General features: G+C 41.4%; 1 protein-coding gene across 1 annotated transcript in view; it reads right to left on the bottom strand.

Annotated features, from left to right (window-relative positions):
• The window catches only part of LOC133000246 (contactin-4), a 44,325-nt gene extending 21,542 nt beyond the window's left edge, over positions 1-22,783 (bottom strand). The window contains exons 1-12 of the mRNA XM_061070130.1: positions 22,717-22,783; positions 19,823-19,946; positions 19,439-19,617; positions 17,739-17,834; positions 14,058-14,261; positions 13,411-13,513; positions 13,042-13,226; positions 8,898-9,040; positions 8,655-8,784; positions 8,188-8,338; positions 2,418-2,545; positions 1,675-1,847 (exon numbers count right to left, since the gene is read on the bottom strand). Of these exons, the coding sequence (XP_060926113.1) occupies positions 1,675-1,847; positions 2,418-2,545; positions 8,188-8,338; positions 8,655-8,784; positions 8,898-9,040; positions 13,042-13,226; positions 13,411-13,513; positions 14,058-14,261; positions 17,739-17,834; positions 19,439-19,617; positions 19,823-19,946; positions 22,717-22,783 (1,683 nt within the window). The remainder of the gene's footprint in view (positions 1-1,674; positions 1,848-2,417; positions 2,546-8,187; positions 8,339-8,654; positions 8,785-8,897; positions 9,041-13,041; positions 13,227-13,410; positions 13,514-14,057; positions 14,262-17,738; positions 17,835-19,438; positions 19,618-19,822; positions 19,947-22,716) is intronic.
• Positions 22,784-23,084: the final 301 nt, after the last annotated feature.

Genomic DNA, 23,084 nt, shown 5'->3' with positions numbered 1-23,084 from the left:
TAAAGCTAATCTCACTAAATGCCTTTAAAAGCAGAATAAAATAACTGGAGGCAGCTTGTATAAAATGTTGCTGTTTTTAACTTACTCGGTTGTGTGTCTGGAATCTTATTTGGTTCTTTTGATCTTGTTTTTAAGTTGTGTTTATTTTTTGGGTCGTAACTAGCCTACGTGTTTTTTGCCTGTGCTGTGTTTTCACCAGTGCTGCTGCCTATTTTTGCAAGGTCTCCCTTGATAAGAGATTCTTAATCTCAATGAGACTTGAGAGCTGCTCGATCAACCGTCAGGGCAGGACAAGCTGCTGATAGAAATAAGAAATCTACAATAGACCAGAACGTCTCATCGGCCTCCACACACTACACCGTCTTGAGTGGCCACATCTTCGTAGCCCCTGAATTAAGAAAGAGTGACATCTTCTTTTATCCAAACAGAAAGCTCTAAATTCATATATATTGCCATTTTACCAAGCTAACTGGCCGCTGCCTGTAGACTATTTATTTAACAGACAGACATTAGTGTGAGTGGTTTCTATGAAGAGCTCATGCTTGTCAGTTCTTGGAAAGAGGACAATGGCTGCACCTCAATCCACAGAGCACCACAACTGTGTGTGCTTACACACATTCCCCCCAAAATGACGCCATAATATCTACACTGATCAACACATAATTACTTAAATTAGTCAAATCTTTCTTCATAGCTGCCCGTGCTTTCATCAGCCCGTCCCGCTAGCTCTCTTCCTCTCCAACACACGCACTCACACGCACAAACAGTGTGATCAGACACTTAAGACTGGGTAAAAACAACAGAATTTGGAAACTAAGACCATGAATGCATTTGGTCTGGCTCGATTCGTTTGGCAGTGAAAGAGACACAGAGAGGAGCCGTTAATTACTGACAGGCCCAGTACAGTCCAGACACAAGGTAAGTGGACCTACTGATCACTATAACCATAATATTTATACGGCTGCTGTATAGGAGCGATTCTGCCCCAAGCTTTTTGATCCATTTAACAGTTGATCGCTATATCCGTGATCGCTATATCCGGTGTCCACTGTATTATTTGTTTTTTTACTTTTAGTGACTAAAGTGAAACCTTAGTGGACTAATTGTTTACCTACCAGAGGCTAAGATGTTTTTAAGTTTAGATTGTCAGATTATCTGTTTCCTCCATGCTTTCAGAGTAAATGTGGTTGTCTGGCCCCATACATGAAATCATCATATTTTTGGCAACAACTATATATATATATATATATATATATATATATATATTATATATATATATATATATATATATATATATATATATTGACCAAAATGTCCAACCATTCCTTAAAGATTAGGACTATTTCTGTGTTACTGCCAGACTTCACAAAAGACATACAGTCAACATCATTCAGATGCAGTGGGTCTTTTTCCTTAAAACGCCTGTTATCTCCCCATTCCATATTTCTAATCCAGGTTTTGATGAAGAAATAGAAGGTTTAGAAACACTCAGGGGAATTGACTGCACACTGAAATCATGTCTCATCTCAGCCCTGTTTTATACACTATCACAGAAATCAACTGGCAGAACAAAACAGCTCTGGTGCTTCAATATCAGGTCTGGCTTTTAGAAAATGATGTCGGTCAAATCCTTGGCCCAATATCAAATAATGTGTTCACCCACATTATACATACCCCTCCAATCATTTCAAAGTGCTCCTGTCTGATGAAATCAATGGCTTTGCCGTTGAAAAACCACTTGAAGACGGGGATCAGGGATGAATCGCTCGACACCTCGCAGGGCAACACGAGGCTCTGTCCCACAGTGGCGTCCAAGCTCAAAGGTGGAACAACGATTTTGGTGGGTTCTAAACCAGAAAAGGAAAGGCAGGAAATAAAGGAGAATATTTTGTTACTTTATCCTGCCAAATAAAGAAGGTAATAAAGCTTAATTCATCCAGAATAGTCCAGATTCTGCTCCATCAGATTAATTAAATGACCTAAAATACTTCACTTAGGAAGCAAATGCCCCCCATAACCCTTTAAAGAAAAATTAAACACACTGCAATCATGGTGTCAACTAGAAAGAGAGAAAAAGAATCGCTCACTATAATCATAATTATTTTTAAAAACCCAAATCCGAAATTGCTTCTCCAGCTCCTTTTAAATTAAATGTTGAGAAAATACTCTTCACTCGCAGCCGTATAGATGACGGTGCTTTGCCCCACTCTGCTACATGAACAATAACTCACGGCTGACAAAACCATAGATGACTTATACGTCTGTCAAACCGCCGGGAACATAAAACGGCTATATATTTCATTATCAATTTCATGCTTGAGCTGGTATTTTTTTCCCCCTTAACAAAAGTTTACACCCTCGGCTTGGAAGGTACAGTAGTGGAAACCAGGAGAGAAAAAAAACAAAAAGACAAATACCTTTCACCATCAGTGTTCCTGTGCTGCTGGAGGTTCCAAACTGGTTTCTGGCCACGCACGTGTACCTGCCGTCATCAGATTTGGAGATGTTGGTGATGCGCAGGGTTCCGTCCTCCATGATAGTCTGTCTGAGGAGAGTGGCAAAACTGAAACAGCTCATCATGGGCTCAGATCTCTCATTTCCTTATCAATCAATTACTTGGTTGTTAATTGAAGGAAAAGTGACGATAAGAATCACTGGGACGACTTCCTGCCTGAGAGATGAGGTCTCATCTCTCAAGCCAATTTGTTCCCTCCCCCTGTTGATTTGGTTTTGAATGAAGGTTTCAGAATCTATTCCAAAAGTCTATTTGCACGCTTCAGAAGATAACAATTATCTTAGCTGAGGCAGAACAGCTTTGTTGTGGGGTCAGCACAGTATTGATGGCATATATTCATCAGCTGAAACGCACATATTAATTGGACACACAGCAGGCCAGCAGTGTGGGGCTGGCTGGTGATAAGAGGAGGAGGAGGAGGAGTAGGAAGAGAAGGAGGACAGGAGCAGCACAGATTTGACTGGGATCTTTACCTGCAACCTTATCGCTCTACAGCACGTGGCAGATTGTATCAACATGCTACAAGCCTTTCTGAGAGGCAGTAGCATGGGAGATATGCATGTAGCAGCATCGAACTTGGGGAAAAAACATCAGGCGGGTCTCACAGGAGAAATAAAACTGGGAGTCTGATGAGAGGCACTTTAAACTCAGATTTTGATTACTCAGGATTTTTATGATATTTTTATATCTTTTATAGTATTTACTCTTTTAGTTTTGACTGTATTTATTATCCAACAATATTAAGAACAACCTGGATTTCTCCCGAATCTGTCACTATGTGCCAATGTTGTGTCTTGTTCTTTATTGTCATCGTCTTGGAGCAAAACCAATTGCCCTTCAGGGACAAATAAAGTTGAAATTGAAGTAGAGGTTGCATATGGCTACAACAAGGGCATTCAGGACTATTGCATTTCAGTAGTTGTCAACTGTTTACAAAAGCAGCTAGTCAATTAATCACGAAGAGAAAAACATTTTTATGACCAACATTTGTGATGGATATATTCAATTCGACCTAACAAAATTGTATTTGTATTGCTCCAAATCATAATATACATTACTTGAAGGCACACAACATGTTAAGGTTGAGACCTTAAAATTGTAGAGAAACTCAAATGTTCTCACAATGAGCAGACGTTTGGCGACGGTGAAAAAACGTTCTCATTAACTGAGGGAAACCTCGAGCAGAACCAGACTCAATATGGGCGGCCATCTGCCTCGATATGACGTCTGGTGGTCAGTGATAGGACGTTTAGTTTATTTCTGTTGGTTCCTTTTCTTTGCTGTTGCTATAGCATGAGCTGTAATCGATTGTAGATTTATGCGGTTACACGTAGCTTTGGTCTTGTTGTCATTGTTGTCAATCACACATGACAGCTAACACGTGTCGATTACATCAGCGCCCCCTGCTGCACCCTGCTAAACCCACAGCTGAAATAGTCTACAGCAATGCAAGTGTCAACTAATGGTTTTGATAGTCTACTACTGGAGTAGTCTGTGAAACCACTGGCCACAACATGTATGAGCCCCGAGAGGCAAATCAGGAAAATAAAAAGTAAAGAGGGCTTTCACCACCACCCCATTTGTTGTTGTTTGTCACATCGCTATTCCTGAGTGCACTTGAGTCATCGAAGAAGACTCAACAAGACAAGTGTCTCAAAATTGTATCAACTCAGCTCTTATGTAAGACAAACAACAAGAAACTGAGACAGAAAAAGTGAGAGTAGTACATCTCCACTGGATATTACACCCTCTTTCATAAAACTTCACATTTAAGCCTGGTGTACTTCTTTCGGCGCCTCAGCTCTGAACAGACAAGCGGGAGAGCATGTAAACATATGCATAACCGAGGCAGATAATGCTCTCCTGTTGTGACCTTTGGCTTCAATAAATCAAACAGAAATACTGTGAGCGGCAAGCTCGACCACAAAAAAAAAACACAACACACAAACAATTTCATACTGGTTCCCGAGAATAAATATGTATTCACTTGGGCTGAGCTGAGACCCAGAGAGCATGTCTGACACGGGGGTGCTTTGCAGTGATTTATTGACAAACATATCAAACGCTGAGTGATGGAGGCGCACTGAGAACATGACCTGAGGGGCAATGAGCTGCAAAACAAATAGAAAGGTAAAGAACTATCTGCTTTGTAGACAAACTCTGTTCCATGCTGTGAATTTTCTATTCTCGTCCAAATGCGCTGCCTGGGTAATGCATGGGTAATTTTTTTTTCTCCCTTTCCTCATGACCACTCAATGGAAAACATGAAAACTAATCAATCCCTCCGGTCGCATGTTGAGGCAGGTCCTGTGAGTTACGAAGCGTCTATGGAAAGCTGCCTGTACATACTGATCCCAGCATGAGCACAAATGGAAATTAGAAAGGTAATATAAAAAAGGAGAGAAAGCATCTATGGACTTCATTTCACATAGTAGCAGTATGCAAAGTGAAACTAGAAGTCAGCATACAATATTCTGTAAGTTATGTGCAAAAGATTAACCATTTAAATAAGCGTTAATTGTATCGCACCTTGCATACCATCTTGCAGCACAAAGCGCTTTAAAGCAAAGCTAAATAAGTAATTGCACCACATGAACGTAACAGAATGCATCTACACATTATTAAAACCACTTGATAATAACAACAACTTGAGGGTTTTTTCCCTTGACTTCCTTAGCAGCTGTAACCACTCAAATTTAGCTTTGAGCCAGAGTCAGTATAGAATCAAAGTACAGTAAATGAAGTCGGATCAGTTACTATGGAATAACTGTTAGGACAGCTAAAAGTGCTTATCAATAAAAACATGGCATAAGAAAGTATAGCATATAAAAATAGTACAGGGGAAAGCTATGTAAACGCTCGGGTGTTGAGATATGTTTTAAGCTTTCTATTGAAAATATCTACCGGGCTGGCTTTCCTTATATCTATCAGTAGTGTGTTCCATAGTTTGGGGGCATAATTGACAAAGGCTGCTTCACCGATCTTCTTTTTGCTGCTGCTGGGAATAAAAAAGGTATTTTAAAAAGAGCCACTCTGGTTTTTCTTCCTCAATTTCCAGTAAACCTTAAAGATGCACCATAAGCATCTGAACTCAGGAAACAAACTCAAATTGAAATATCAAGGCACAAAATGTGTCATTTGTCGATTTCTTTTGTGAAGCTTAATTGTCAGACATTCAGCAGAAACTTTCAGACTCCAACAGTTCTCCTAATTTTCAAAACTCACTTCGAGAGTTCAGTTACCACGGTAATTCCTGTGTTGAGACAAACAAGGGGTTGTGAAGTTGCGTGAGTCTGTACCTTTAGGTGGATGGATTAAACTCCAGTTTTAACCTTGGATGATACAGTGAAAGGATGTACACACGTCCTCATGTTCTGTTGTCACTGACATGAGGTTAAAGCATTAGCCGCCTCACAAATTGATGATCCATGTAGACAATGAAGAGATGCAATAATACAGCAAAATAAACAACATTAGTTTTGTAAAGCAGCCTTCAGCCTGTAAGCTGTATTTTACGATTGGGATAAAGAAAAAAGTCATTCTGACACTTCCATGACATTTGACTGCTTAGATATATTAAAAAAAACAACAGAAAAAACTAAAGAGAATATTTGTTTTGGTTATTTGTTTGTTTTAACAAAGCAACACTTGAGCCTTGATTTAAAAATAAGTGATATTTGCATCAGGTCTGCAGTTCTCTGGGAGTTTGTTCCACACTTGTGGAACATAAAAACTAGATGCAGCTTTCCCATGTTCAGCTTTGACTCTGGGGGACAGAACAGCAGACCTGTCCCAGGCAGTCAGCAGATCAGAAATGCATTTTCAGTCCTAAAACCTTCCGGTGCTTTCGAAAATCAACAGCAGCATTTTGAAAATAAATCCTCTGACAGACAGAAGGCCTGTGAAAAGATCTAAGAAATGGAGCGAAAGAAAAACAACTTCTCACTCCTCTGCTCTTTGACTCAATGTTCACTTCGGGCTGAAGCCAATTCCAATTCCAAAACTGAGGCGGATGGTTGTAACTCTGTACTAAAGTGCAAGTTGCTGCTGCTCAACATAGGCATTCTAGCAACCATTTATTTACCGATGCACATGACTGTGCTTTTGAAAGCAGAACCATTTGAATGTATTCCTGGTTTTTCTATGGCATGTTCTCAGAATTGTTAGATTTCATACACGGTGGACAAAATGTTTTCATTCGGCATACCCCAAACACACACAGAAAAAAGATAAGAGAGATAAAAAAACGGATGTTGAAATCAGTATTGGAGAGAAAATAAAATCAACAAGTTTCAGAAGCAACATCGTTCTTGAGAGAGACTGACTGAAGTCAGACTTCTCTTTTTCCTCGCCCTCGCTCTTTATTTGAAAATCTCTCCTATGGAACGTTTTTGTAACTCACTTAAGTTGCCGCCCAAACGGAACAAAGAGCCAAGGCTCTCTCAGAAAATTGATGCAATTAAGTCCATTTTACGTTTCCAGGCTGACGAGGCGTCCTGATGGTGTTTCGCACAAAAGACAAGCTTTCATTTGCATCTCTTATAAAGTGCTGAACAACAGCTTTAAGGGGGGAAATGCCAGGTTGCCAACAATGTCATTCTTTCCCTTAACAAATATCTAAATGATCCAGTTTCGTGTCAATACGCTTAAACCAGCATGTCAGTACTGGGATTAACATTTGCACCCACATTAATGGGTACTGATGGTTATAATGTTTTAACCCATAGCTCGTGGCTTTTCCGACACTCCAGCAAGAGAGACAAGATGGGTCATCAGCAGCTCTACTGGAGTCACCCCAGAAATGTAACATTGATCCTTCCTGAAATGATTTTAGGAACACAGGCCAAGAAGATAGGATTACTCAGCAATGCAAATAAATGTGAAAAAAAGCCTTGGCATATCATTTGCAACTTTTCAATCTAGGTTCTGCTGGAAAATTTCGGGCAATTATTTTTTGCTTGTTGGATCTTTTTCACAGTAGCCAAGCCCAGCCCTTGTTTCTCTGAACTTATACAATAACATTTACCTCCCTTTCATTTCCACCCAACACCCAATAGAAGCAGCTCTCATACTGTGCTCCAACCGGCTGTTATTGTTTGCATTAGCTTTTGCGTAGGCGTAGTGCAACAACAAGCTGTTTCTTTGTAGTTCGTAGGTGTTTGCCTCAGACCTTGAATCCTCACACGGTGTGGCCTGTCATGTAGTCAGAGGAAGACTTTCACTGAAAGTCTGTAGAAGATTGTTTTTCCTCTGTGGTTTGCACACAAACAGCATCTTTACATGGTGTTTGCCCTTCATCCAGCACTTTGACTGCCTTCAAGAGCTTAGAAAGTGTGGGACGCTTTAAAAAAACCAAATCATATATTGGTCTCGATATGAAGAACTGATGGACTCGGGATCCTGACCTCGCTCTTACATCCACTTAAAAAGACATCACTCAAAGCAGAACACTGACATATAAATCCATGTAAAGAATAAGGTGTCCATCTGAAGAAAGAAGAAAAACTTTCTTGAACCAAAAAAAAGCTGTTTCATGCGACCCTGACTTCTAGGGTCCCCTCAAGCAGAAGTAATACATAATAATGAGTCCCAGAAATGAACATGACCACAAGAATAAACCATCAGTGGCCATCAGTGGCATGAGCGGTGGTGCATACAGCACAGTACCTTACCTCCTGCCGTCCTTCAGCAGCTCGCCCCCTCTCCACCAAGAGATTGTGGCCCTGGGGGAAGCGTGGGGGCGACACTCATAGACAACCTCGCCCCCCCTCTGGATCACCGTGGACTTCTTCACGGGGCGCCGGGTGAAGTCAGGCGGGGAGGCTGAGGAGCAGAGCCCACGTTGAGGCCATTTTAGGGAACAGCTGAGCATCAGCCAAAAATGTCAAGTGCATCGGCGGCAATTACAGAAATTATATTTCCACACCAGACCGGCTTAACTGTATGAAATAATTATGGAAATGAAAGAGCAAGGCCACGGCTCACTGAGGAACCGCTTAAGCCTGTTTTCATTCATTCATTTAAATTGAGATAGGGTTGAGCTTTTCTTCTACTAACAACCCAACGTACACAGGCTGTACCTCTGCCTCGCCTCTGGTACAGCTCATTGTAAATAATACGAGGCAAACAAACTGCTTACCTACAACCTTGAGCTCCGCGCTGGCGTAGACGGCTCCATGTTCGTTCTCTGACACACACTGATACATGCCAGAGTCCAACAGACTAATCCTGGATATGGTCAGTCTCCCAGCTTCCACATGGATCCTCCCCTGTACATCAGGCCAGAGGGATATTATTGTCTAAATAGTAGATGTAATGTGTTGAAAATCACCATTGTTTTTAACATGAATATCATACGTTAGGGTTTCTTCTGGTGTTTTACCTCTGCTGGTAGAGGCTGACCATTCTTTAACCATCTGTATGCAGGCTTAGGTTTACCAGTGGCTTTACATTCCCATTGCAGATTAGCATCTATGGCCATATGAGCATCTTTTAGTGTCTGGACCCAGTGCAGATGTTCAACATCTGTGGAGAAGAAGAAATGCACATGAATCATTATTGAGGAAATAAAATATCGAATTGCAATTCATTGCATCTCCTGTGGTTTAAATCCAAATCCCTTTTTTGTGAGTGCGCATTTTGCGATAACATGGGTGTTATCTTGTTACATGAATGTCAGTCCTGTTTCGACAGATGGACTCTGGGTCAGATTAACATACATGAAAGGCCACGGCAAATTTGCAGCACTTGTTCCATTCAATTTGCATCCCGGTGCTGCATGTAATTAGCTCCTGAATTAGCTGGGCAGCAGCTCATTACACAGTCAGTGCCTGGGACTGACCTCCAGCAGCATTGTGCAATCGGCACACTTCAGTGGGATTTGAGATGAACAGGTTCAAAGATAACAAAGAAAAGAAAAGAAAAGTGCTCATTAAGTTACAATACAGGATGATCTGCAGAGCTCCTTGGGTTGTGAAAGCAACAAGGATAAGTGAACTGTGAGTCAAAAGAAAATACAACCTCACAGAACAAAACTGTTAAAACAATCAGAGGTGAGAGGAGTGAGGAGCAAGTCAGGCAGAATGTAGGAGTGGGGATATGTGTGGTTTGAGTGTTGATACATCCCACCAGTACATGCTGCCAAATTTCACAGATTACTGATTGTCAAGTTCAAGTTTAATGAGAGCAAAACCATTAAAAAACTTGTGCCCCCTCCTTATTTAGTTTTTCTTGTTCATTTGTTTGTGTCCTATTACTGAAATGTTTCCTTTCTGTTTAGCTTATATTAATGAATTTATTTTTAGCTAACCAATTCATTGGAGTCTTTATGGCATCATGTCTGTGGGCGCTAAATTTGCACAGTGCAGTCAAGTGGGGTTCACATGGAAACAGAGCTGGCTTGTAAAGACTTAATTGTCACTTTATCAGGGGGGGTGTCACAGGCTGGCGATATTCAAAACCAATAACACTGGGCTTCGCTTATGTTCTCTAACAGCGTGAGAGATGATGTCATTAAAACAAATAATAAACTTTAAAAAATAATAAATTATACAGAAGGAAGACGCTAGAACAAGCTTTAGCAATACTGCTACATTTACATAGTGACTTTGAACATGCTTAAATTAGGCAAAATTATGCAAAACGGGAAAGAAAACGGTGATGAGAACAGATCTTCTCTTCAGCTAAACACCAACAAAAGTGGAATAAAATAAATTATATTCAGTTCTTATTTTTTAAACACAAATATGAGATTCTAATAAAATGACAAACAACCTGTTACCTGTTGATTCACAAAAATGTCTCCATCTACAGTTATCATATAGACAAAATTATATCTACCGTAGGTGATATCTACTTTTGGAGGCTGTCATCTGTGTCATTTACACTTGGCATTAAAATGCATTTTCAATTCAGATGAAACCTGATTACATTAACTCTTGGTATCTTAGCATCTCCAGTGTCCACATTGAAATCTGTGTGATCCGTCTGCTCCATCCATCTTAAAGAATAGAAGATGGTGTGCTGCTGTGTTAATGGATTTACTTCCTTTGCATATGGTCTGTTCTTTACACCACCCACAGCTGCCATTAGTTTGACTTTATGCAGTCACTGGCTCGTGGATGTGAGCTGCTGCTACCCTGCTGGTTTGGAAAAATTTGCAAGCAATTATTATTGTTGTTTAGCCTGGGTGCCAGACGAACTTAGCCCCGCCCACAACATTTGTTGTTCGGGAAGTTCGGTCTGGAGTCGCTCCGTTGGGGAGAAACTATGGCCGATCAGGAGCTGATCGGACCAATCAAATCGTCAGGGCTGGCTTTATACGATGATTGACAGATGATCTACAGTGACGTAATCAACCACGTCACCAGAGAGCGCTGCCTGCAGAGCTGAGATGTGTCGATGCTTCCATCGAGTCTGTTCCAGCAGACATCGACAGCGCATTCATTTTGAAAGAGGAACAGAGGAACGTGATCAAGGCATTTGTAGATCGAACAGATGTTTTTGAATGTGATTTCATTAGAATACTGTTGGGCCTTGGCAGGGGAAAGTCCAGTTCGATGATTTGAAAACCACTGAACAGATAACCACAAAACTTGATGAAAGGATTGGTCAGGGAATAAATCATGGATCTAGATGAAAAAATCAGGGCGGGTTAGAGGAGTAATATGTATCAGTGTGTGTAATTTGACACAGCTTGATTGAATTTAAGGGCTCTGTTGCGCCTTGATGGAAGTATGCGTTCTAATAACTGCTATTCAAGTCGTATATGGATTGATATCAAATTTGCATTTACACTTCCACATGCGCCCTCAGTGCATCTTGGGTGTGAGGTGTTTTCAGGACCATTAATCACAGCGAGCAATGTTCATTTCAGCCACAATCGACAATGATCCTCAGTAGAGGCACTTGAATAGTGCTGAGTCAATGTTTATTCTCAGCATGTATTCAAGAAGAGATCAACACAGGCAAACATGTGCAGAGTTTAAATAGCTCTCTGAGGTAACACAACCATCAAATGAGACATCGCTCGTGAGGCACTATAAACTTATTTGTTTTCTTATGCCTACATAGAACACCAGGAGAGGGTTCAGCCTCTGAGCAGGAAAATCCGGAGCTACACATGTGACCATGGCCTGTCTTGACATGAACCATTAAATCATCTTCCATAGGGACCAATATGTCACTCATGACACATACAACCATAGAGAGTGATGTATGTTGAACCTATGGACACGAGCAACAGCAGAAAGTGTGCAAGGGAAATCTAAATAACACCTTTGACATGTGACAGCTCCTCGACGACCCTGAGCTCACAGAGAACTGCCATGTACAGCCACACAGTAATCCCAGATGTGTCACAGATTCAATTGGAGCCATTCTGACTCATACAGTTCATATACGCAGTAGTTTATGACAGAAATATACACATTATATTGCTGTATTAGCGAGTAATAGACCTTGTATTTGCTTTAACAGAGTTTATTCATGTCCACGTTGGCCTGGACCAAACCTCCATGAGTCAAAGCACTTTACATTTATGTCTCTGCCTTTTTTATTCTTTACATTTCATTTAGCACGGTTGCTGTCTTTTGATTGCAACAACAGAATGTCCGAACTGTGATCACGTTTAATTGGGCCACATAAGTGTTATTTATTTAGGCTTTTCTCTATTTGTGTATTTGTAGATGGTGTCTGAATTGCTTGCTTGAACTGTTTTAGTCTTGTGTTTTTCCTTAAGTATGTAAGTTGGCATCCTAGGTAACTTCAGCATATTTATGTTTTGTATTTTATACTACTATACTTAAGGATACTTCATTAATATGTTCTGTCGCCATCAAATGAACAAATAAATGGATACAATAATGGAATGTATAAAGAAAAGAACACTGAAGTGTCTTTGTGCATGAGATTTGCTTCAGGCACTTACTATTCAACAACAACAATTTACAGTTTAATTTTAACAGCACATGAATTAGACCTTGTGACTTCTTATCAAACACCAGAAATTCTTAACCTCATTTACAGGCTGATATTAGTATTTTTAGTTCTCTATCAACACATAAGCCACAGTAGACAGGAACAGTCTCACTCTTTTCTGCCAACAGAAGAATGTTCACTGACTTGGACAGTATTTTCTGGCTTTCTGACAACTTACAAATACAACTCATTTCAAAGCTCTCAGCTTGACATCCGCTTCCTTCTGATTCTACAGATGTGTTAGGCCAATGCTGACGTGTGAGCAATCTCATTTTCTACCAAAAGATTATACTAAGTATGCCAGGGGAGTTCTTTAATGTCACAACCACTAGAAGCAGAGCTAAGAGGCACCAATAAAGCCCCAATTATCTTGACATTTTAACGCTATTTTATACTGAGAAAATAACCCAATCACTTTGAATAGAACAAATAATAAAACACTTAAAAGACACTTAACAACAAATGCAAAACTCTGAAATACTGAAGTGCAGGATATGAGATAGTACTTTTTTTTAGACCCAGAAAGCAAATGTTTACATGGCTCTTACTGTGGAATATCAGTTGCCCTCTGGCAACATTTCGTCCTCTGCTGTTTTCGGCTTCGCACTCATACACACCGGCGTCCTCCGGGCGAAAATACGGAATTTCCAGAACCCCAATGGCGTGATTGATTTTAATCTTGCCAGGGAGTGGATTTCCATCAGCTCTTCTCCATGAGATGGAAGGCACGGGGCTGCAGAGGTCACACACACACACACACAAAAGGTCAGGCTGGCCACATGCTCCCACTCACGCTGACCAGAAGGACCGCTGCCATGTTTGTCAGTCTGTTTGTTGTAATAGTCTGGCCTCTTCACAAGTTTCAAAATGCAATTTGAGGGGTAGAGCTGCAGCGTGCTAATGTTTCTGACACTTACTTTCCTAAGGCAAAGCACTCCAGCTTCACAGAGGATCCTTTAGAGACATGTAAGTCGTCAGGAAACTGAACCTCCATCTTTGGCTCGTATTCACCCATCACCACTGCATGACGGATTAAAGCAAATCACATCAGTCAAAACACAAAACATGGGCATGCTGTTTCCTGTAATTCATATAGGATCTAAGAGCCAAGGTGCAGATGACACTGGCAGAGAGCGAGCGCCCGTGATGACGCCGTACACAACAGCATTTGGCTTAGCGGATGGATGCGTTTGGATTGCATATCTGTCTCAGCTGAAATGTGAAGTGGTACACATAAACGGTCCTGATGAGGTTTAGTATGGCAATCTCTTTTCTTTGTGTATATGTGTCTGTGCCTGCCTGTATTTTTGTCAGTTCAGACTACATTTCTGGTTATGTAAATATGTGCCTTCATGCAGACAGACAGGGTTTCTCGCATGCATAGCCCTCTATAGTTCAGAGGCTCTGGGATGGTGCAAAAGCCTTGCTCGTAAGCAAAAGCAAAAACAGTGTCACGCTCAAGACAAGCGATTTATCTCCCAGGCTCGCCCTCCCTCCGACAGTGTGTGTCAGTTCAGTGCGCAAGATAACCAGGAGGCAGCAGAGGAGAACTGAGGATGCTTACCGTCCCTCCTCACCACCACCGGGGTTGGGGAGCTGAGCACTGTCGCATTGGTCATCATGTTTCTCACCGCGCACGTGTAGTTCCCAGCGTCCGAGGCTTCGACTTTGGCTATGTACAAGTTGCCCGTCCTCTGAGAGACAAAGCGGCGAGCGTCTTGCTGCAGGAAGCTGCGTTGTCCGTTGAAAATCCATGAATATTTGATCTCTGAACAAACAAATAAAGAATAGGCCATGAAGTGTGGATATTGAGATATAAAAAGAGATATAAAACTGTACTTCCAGTACAGCAAGACCTGTAATACATATAGAGGAAATATATGATTACATATTGAAATTCTATTTCCCTGCCAGAAATATAGATATAAGATGACATTAAAGGATGAGGCTGGTGATATTCTATATATTCCTTGTGTCAATAAATCTCATGAAAAAACAAAACAACTGTTTAATTGATCCAATAAAATACTGCCTGTGTTGCCAAGTCTGGCTAATGTAACGCTCAGCAAAATAGCATTCTGACCTATACCAAGCAATAAACATTGCAACAAGGACAAAGGATCAGTTAATGAAAAGTATAAACACTTATGAGGCAAAACGTTATGAACACCCCTGCCTCATAAGTTGCTGGTACTTGCCAGTGAAACCTTTCCGACCTGCTGAGGCATGGACTCTACGAGACCTCTGAAAGTGCCGCTAGGCATCAAGGTGTTAGCAGCACATCCTTTTAAGTACTCTAAGTCACGAGCTGGAGCTGCAATGGATCAGGCGTGTTCCAGATCATCCCTGAACATCGTGTCACCAGTCCACAGCTTGTCACTTCTCAGACGACAAGGCTTGCCATTTTGGAGATGCTCAAACGAAGATGTCTGGCCATAAAGATTCAGTCTTTAAATCTGACCATTTCTATCACAGCCAACCCACAGACTGCTGTTCACTTAGTGACAAATAAGGCTTTACACATTAAATGTCAATTTAATCTCATTCACCCTGTCAGTACGTTATGGACAGAATATTCAAGGAGTCATTCACATGGGCCAAGTAGTTAATGAGAAGGTTCTAGAGATCTTTTGGGTCGTTGAAGGGGTTGTCTAGAAGATGTAGGTGGCCAATAGAGAGGTTCTTTAGTTTTTTCGGTTTGGTTTTCCAAGGAGAAGTTTTTAGTGGTCCTTCAGGAGGTTATAGAGGTCTTTGAAGAAGAAGAGATGGAGTTTCAGGGCTACTCTGGGAGTTTCTAGCGGCTCCTTGAAGGTAGTAAAGGTCATTGGAAATGTTCTACATGTAATATTGGAAGTTTCAGTGGTTAATAACATGATTCAGAGGGGTGTTAGACAGTTGTAGGGCCAATAAGGAATTTTTATGAGTCCTCTTGGATTTGCTAAGGGTCTTCTTGAGGGTTTGGTGGTCCTGTTATAGGCTCTTGGTCAATGTCTAGGGGTCCTATGTGGTTACACATGTGGTGAGGTGGTAGATAGCCTTCTCAACACCACCAGCAAAACACCAGATGATGGAATATCTTTGCAATTATGCTGTTAATCCCTCAAATTGAGTCAAATAACCTAAAAGAATTCATGACAAAAAGCAACCAACAAAGTTGTGATCTGTTTTCTCAAGGTTCCACCTTCAACAGGACTGAGCTGGTTGGAGCCTGAGTGCCACAGACAGAGTATTGAAGTCTATTTAAGTCTGGACGTATTGAGAGATGGGCTGAGGTCAAGTTCAGACAGACAGCAGCGCAGTGAGGTATAATGCAGTCAGCTCACTCTTTTGAATTGGAACGCTGTGTGTGTAGACACAGGGGGCGCGGGCAAAAGAATGCAGGGTCGTCGAGTCTAGAAGTTGAACCTGTCTCAACTATTGCAGCATGACAATGCAACATGTTCTTCAAGCAATCATATACTGTGTGTGCAATAGAGTACTGGGTAATTTAGAGCAAATAATTGTGTTGTTTTTCATCATCAGAAAGCAAAAGAATGATCGTCTTCGTGATAACTCTCCAGTACTGTTCAATCCTTTCTATCCTGAGTAAAATACATTCTCTTGCAGTGATGTGTTATTTAACAAGGAGTCAAGAAGTGTACATTATAGTGTTCTGTTTTCTGTATTGTTTCAAAGGTGACTGAAACAACATGTCCTGCTATTTGAATGAAGGTCTTTTCAAAGTTGTTTTTCTTTCAATAAGGGGGCAAAGATGAAATTCACAAAGGACACTAGCTAACAAGGTCAAATGGTTGCTTATTAGTCCGTAATGTGTGTGCATTAGTGTCTCTTTTCATATTTTTACAGGGAAAATTTGTTTCATAGTGGATCTCAAACTCTTGTCATAGTAACAAGAAAGATTTGTGTCAGAGTACAAGTGTAAAACACACACACACACACACACACACACACACACACACACACACACACACAGACAGACAGTAAGAGAGCGAGCGAGAGATGTCTGCAGGGATTGTAGAATGAACTTGACTGTTAGTGCAGCCCTCTGATATCAGACAACACAATCGGCAGTCAGCCCCTTTGACTGTGCGGACGTCAAAAAGTCACACTCACTTCCTTGAGGGAAAACACTGAATTAAAATCATTACAGGGAAAGTCGAGGCAGCTACTGACAGACCTTTCATGATTAGGGACTATCAGAGACTGGGTGTGTTAAAGAGCTCCGGTCTCACAGCAACAGAGGACTTGCAGGCACATAATCTTGTGTCCTCTGACAGTTTTATTCTCAGCTCGGCTCCTTTTAGACCACTTACCTATTGATTGCTCAAAGATGCGACAGATTATTCCTCTTTTAATAAGGTGCATCACTGTATTACTTAAGTGATGCATCGACAAGCATTAAAGAAGATTTGACATAATTCAAACCTAAAACAAAAATAACACACAACTCCTCACCGCTTTTCAATTTTAACATACCTCGAGCTACCATTGACATCTCGGGCAAATCCCATCAAACGTGTGACTATGCTCTGTTTAAAGAGGGCAAATAAAGAGATGGCGGCTTTAAGAGGGGGATGGAGGGAAGGCTGGAGGGCAAATTGCTAAAGTGTGGAATCCCACGTGGCCACGGGATTCAGCTGGAAACAGAGAGCGGAGAAAGGCTGGTGTGCTGGCGTGAAATTGTGCTGGTAGGCACCGAATGGCTGCAGGAGTGCCGACCACTTTGAGGGCCTGCTAATCAGCAGCACACAGACACATGAGCTGACTCACAGCTGTGCCACAGGATAAATGCTCTCCCAGTCACAGCAGCCACCAGCAGCCTTTATTACCCACAGATAACCTGCACACATCGAGGATGGGGGAAAAAAAGAAAAAACAACAGTCGGGGAAGTAGAGCACTGGAGACTTTATAGATGGCAGCGTGGTCACAGATCATATGGCCGAGAAAAAGTGAGCCCAAGGTTAAGAAGTGTGAGGCAATGAACTACAGATGTGAGGGAATGGGTCTGAGCAGGTATGGAGCGGTGGATGGTTGTAAAAAGTTCCCTGCCTGACAGATAAAGAGGAGTGAGTGGAAAACAGGGTGTCAGAGTTGGAGAAAGAAAAGACAGAAAAACAAAAGAGACACAGCAGTGGTACATGGATATAATAAGCAGAGGAGTGAGTAAGCGTAGAGATTGCTGAGGTCAGCAGGAGCATGAAACCCCAGCAGACAGTGCAGAAGAGTTAGGACAGAGTGCTGTACCTCCGTAATGGGGTGGAGGGCCGCAGAGCAGAACCACAGCTTGACCCTCTCTCACTGACACCGTGTTCCTCGACTTCCTGCTGAAGTTCTGCAGAACTGTTGAGTATGAAATAAAACAAATTGTAACTTTAAAAAAGTATATAGAATTGCAACTTTTCAGGGTTTGACAGCTGTAATAACTTTTACCTAGAGGTGACATCCAGGGAAGGACATTTCATTCTGCAGGATAATTCACATCACTTACAAGTGAAAGCCAAGATTCCCCCTGTTAATATCACAACGTGCGCAGGAGATCAGGCGGAGGGTGCTCACATTGAGCTTAAGCAATAACTTCCACCTTTAATTAAATGCTGCTGTGCTTGCTGTGAGGAACAGAAAAGCAGTTGAGGGGTATTTCAGTCAAATGTCTTTGAAATACCAGCCAAGTCCCAGGAGGGATCAAACAAATATCAGCAGTGGTCAAAGAAAAACTCACTTTGATTAAGACTGCCCTCAAAATCAACACACACAGTGCCGTCCTCCTTCCTGCAGCGTTCGACTGGTGCCTCTGACGTGAATGAAGACGTTACATCTCTAAGATATTTTGGCTCATTATGGGAACTGTAGGGTTTCTGAAATGTTGGTTAAGTCTCAAGCTTACAATGAAAAGTACCTTGAGATAATGTGTGTTGTTATTTGGGGGCCATAGAAATAAAAGTGTATGGCTGGAAAATTTGCAAGGAGGGGAGCCATGGAAATCTCTGAGGTTACTTGTTGGTGTTTTATTATTCTTTTATTATTAGCACTAAAATGTGTCAAATGTGGTTCAAATAGGAAGAAAAAGCAAATGTAAGATTGTTTAAATTGAATTACACATGTGACTTAGTCGGGTTTCAAATTCACGGGATAAATTATGCTTTGAAACTTATTTATGACGGATAAGTTTAAAAGAAGCACCTAATGAATTACAATGAATGCTGCTTGTTGTATAGTTTCAGAGGTATCCTGCCATGAACTAATTTACATGAAGACATCACTGTTTAGATAGCTACATACAGAGTCAAGGCACCACCAAAGTCCCCTGCATACTTCCTCTGGAGACAATTATTAGTGCAGCAAACGTTGTAATAATCAAGCATTTGCAGAGATACTTAAGATCCTGGCTGCTATACCATACCTGGCATTTCTTCAGTAGTTTGTGTTGAGTATCTGAGATACGGTGCGTTCACACCAAATGCACAGCCAATGTTTTCACGCAGTGAGATTACAAACAATTAAAATGAGCTTACCTAGCTCGAGTTCAAATATTGCACGTACAGTTCGGCACAATGTTGCAAAAACCAATTAGTGCTGGGAGTAAAACTCACTGGAGACAGGTACTGAAATGAGCAACGCTGATCAAACTGGCCACTGATCAGGTAGTGCTGGAACCTGCAGTCATCCAGACGCAGCTCCTTTAGAAGACGGTGAAATTCCCAGAGCTTATTTCTCTGCCAATATTTTAATATTTTACAGACCATTTCATCTGAATGTTGAATTGGCCAGCTGATAAGGGATATGACCGTCCATAAGAGTAAATTCTGACATTTATCCAAAGCGACTTACAATAAGTGCATTCAACCATGAGGTCATTCATCATATTACGACAAATCGAACGAAAAAGGCACTACTTTATGTCTGTCACAAATATACACCAAAATCTGAATGAAATATCAACTCACATGCAAACTGGACTTTTGCCTCCCTGCTGACAATGGTCCCAAATGTGTTGGTGGCGATGCACTGATACACGCCTCCATGGTTGATCACATGGGGGTTATAGATCAACAGGTTTCCCTCGACTAGGCTGAAGTTTGGATCGGATCGATCTGTGTCTATTTCTCTGCCGTCCACCTTCCACCTGTGGATGCAGAAAAGTGAAAATAATCGTTTGGAAGACCACAAGAACACAAGGTTAAACATTTAACCTCCTTATGAGTTAGGAATGACTTTCACCCAGCAAATACAGTCAAACAACTCGTGAACAGAAACAGCTCAGTGTTGCACTGCACCACACATTAGAAGATGCGCCACTCCGGCTCACCATAGACAGTCATTACAATTACCTGTAATGAGGAGGTGGGTTTCCTTTTGCTTTGCAGTTAATAAACACCTGCTTATCATCAGTGCTCAGGGGGAAAACACTGTCACTGGGCTCCTGGGTAAAGACCGGACCGTGGCGTGTATTCTCTGGGTTGAAAAAAAAAACCAGAAACACATTAGCTGTACAATGGCGCAGAGACAGTGACACTGAATTAATGCAAAAAATAAATGAAGGAGCGCTTGGGAAAGCTGTATATAAACTCTACAACCATATAATTAGCTGCCAACGGGGCTGTTTGAGAGGATTCTGCATTTAATCAACCCTCTCGTGCACATGTCACACGGCAGATATTGCAACGGTGATGAGAGAGCAATTAACTAAAGATAACCCTGTGGTATATCGGCCAACTGGTGTATTCCATACGCAGTCTGCGGCATATGAGTCATGAGGTTGTCTTTTACTATGCTGGCCTCATTCAGTCACAGCACTTACATGTACAGTCACTGTTATAGTGCAGCTATCCAGATGAGTACACAGTTCACAATAACTCAAGTTACTGTTACACTGGAAGTGCAGTCACAGGGGAAACATGAAGTCGTCATTGATGCATTGTTGAATAAACCCTTTTCTGAATTATGTCAGGGGTATAAAGGCATATTGGTAAGTACATGAGCTGGTTAATTGATTTACACTTTATTTCATTAGGATCTTAACAAAAGTCGGATAACTTGGTTAGGGTGTTTACATGAGCGTTGCAATACTCAGAGCATGGCCTGTCTCTGGTTATAATGGCATTATTAGAGGAGACAGTAAAGCTGTTGTCTATATGCAGGTTTGGGCGTGTGTGTGTGTGTGTGTGTCTGTGTGTGTCTGCTCCGTGGGGCCTGTTGTTCCGGTTAGCTCCAGCCACACTATCAATACACAGGAGTAATTAAACAGTGTTGCACTAATTACTCCTGTGAAATCTAGCATTTTTTCGATAGAGAGCGCACCCACACACACACACACACACACACTGGTGCCCTGCCTCCCTTTCCTCTGGCACCACGTGTCACCCACCAGGCTGCACACCAGTGGTACTCTTAAAAAATTGCTCATTTCTCTTTTTGTGCACTTGAAAGGATGGAAGGCTCTTTTTTTTCTTCCATACACATCTCTAACCTTGACTAGGACAAAGACTGCTTGCCTCCCTTATCATCATCATCATCATCATCATCATCATCATCATCATCATCATCATCATCATCATCATCATCATCATCATCATCATCATCATCATCATCATCCTAATGAGAGTGGGAGTCTTTGCCTCAGGTAAGGGCCTTGCTTTTCCAGCCTCTGAGGGAAGGGGGGCGCTTCATTTTTACCTCGGTTGCAGTGTCCTTTAAATTAAACAAATTAATGAACCTTTAATAGCCGGGCTATTTCACCTGGGAAATGATCGGATGGTTTGTGCGTAAACGAGCCTATAAACACACCAACTGGACTGACCACTGACACACACACACACACACACACACACACCCACACACACACAAATTACACTTAATTAGGTTTCATGGGAACGCATACAAAAGTGAGCTCAATAGCGGGCATATGTATGTACAAGACAGCGTGCAATGCCATGCACGTTACCCTTCATCGTCTTCTCTGTGTTAGCAGACTGCAGAGATATACCTCAGAGAAACTGCTGACTTGAAATGAGATGCTAAATCAATGGAAATGAAATCATAAATAACAATACAATAGACCCCACTCCATTTGCTAACAGACACAAACATTTACATGCAGGTTTTTGACCACTTGAGTTCCGTACACTGAATATCCGTCAAAATGTGACTTCCAATGTTAATCTCACTCAGTTATTTTGGAGGCACAGGTCCCAAATCCAGACATAAAGCGCAAGCACTCAGCAAAGTTTTAACTCCTTAGCTGTAGCTCACACAGGTATTAACGGACTAAAGTTAAATATTATTCTGCTTTCCTCCCATTCCGTGGATCTGTGTTTCTGAGAGCGGAGTACAGCATAAATTAGGGTTGAGAAAAGAGTTACATCTCATGTAAGTGGCAGCAGTTGGACATAAAGCAAGGAAATTACACAATAAAACAGGGAGGCATAAAAAAGAGCAGATAGAGGGTGAAATCTTTCCCACACAATAGCTTCTCTTTAGATGTAAATCCAACAGTGAGTCACGTTTATCAGAAGAGAACTTACACTCTGGTTTGACAAGTGAGCTCCAAATGTAGCAGTTCATCTTATGACACCAGGAAGTATCACTTTACCTTGTGACAACTTCCTCCTGTAAAATAACAAAAACTAAACCACTCTGATTAGACTACATTGGCTGAGACGTCTCACACAAGCTCATCAACGGAAAAACACGTACATACAAAACACATCTACAAAAGTCACACCAGATCTGCAAAAGCCACACAACAGAAACACAACCAATTTGGAAGTGGTGACAATGAAACAAGAAGAGTTATGATAGGTTGACAAGCCATGGATGTATTTTGTGAACCTTTGTTTGTTAAAACCAAGGTGTTACAGTACAGCTTTAGGCCTCCAACATGAAAGAACGCCTGAATAGAGCTTGACTGGGTTTTTGTAAACGACAGCTCACTTGAACACAGAATGTAACTGCTCGTTTTATTGACAACATCTGCTTTCACTCACTTCCATTGTGATTGTGTTTCCATTGTGTGGCTTTTGTGGTTGTGTTGTCGCTCTTTCGTTTGTGTTTTTATTGATGTGCTTTTGTAAATCATCACCGTATTAAATGACCACGATTGCAATAATAATATTGCTAATATCATTTCATATGGCATCATATAACAGACATGCATGTGAATGAAGCGACCCAGCCCCCCTGAGAGATGTGTGCATATCAGGTGTTTCATGAAAGGCAACTTGACTTGTCTTCTTACCAGCCAGGCACTCTTTGAGTGACAGAAGGATTAACAGTTCCCATGGCAACAACATCTTCATTTTCCAAGGTCAAAGATTCTCCTTCTTCCCATCCAGTTGCCAGAGAGTGGAGAATATTTCCTGTTTTCTTCCTCCGTTTGGCTGTGGGGAAAAAAGGACGGGAAATGAGCGCAGTGGAGATGAGGAGATGCCAAATAAAAAAAAAACAGGCCGAAAGTTGTGGAAAATCCGTGAACCATTAATAATTCATTCAACCGAAATAAGCAGAGCCAAGATACAATGCCGAAGAGCCAGCTAGCGGCTGATACTGAGGAGCTGATATTTAGTGTATACATACTGCTGCCACACTATCTCC

Source organism: Limanda limanda, chromosome 4 (assembly GCF_963576545.1).
Source record: "Limanda limanda chromosome 4, fLimLim1.1, whole genome shotgun sequence".
Taxonomy (NCBI): domain Eukaryota; kingdom Metazoa; phylum Chordata; class Actinopteri; order Pleuronectiformes; family Pleuronectidae; genus Limanda; species Limanda limanda.
This window is presented reverse-complemented; position numbering and strand designations above follow the sequence as displayed.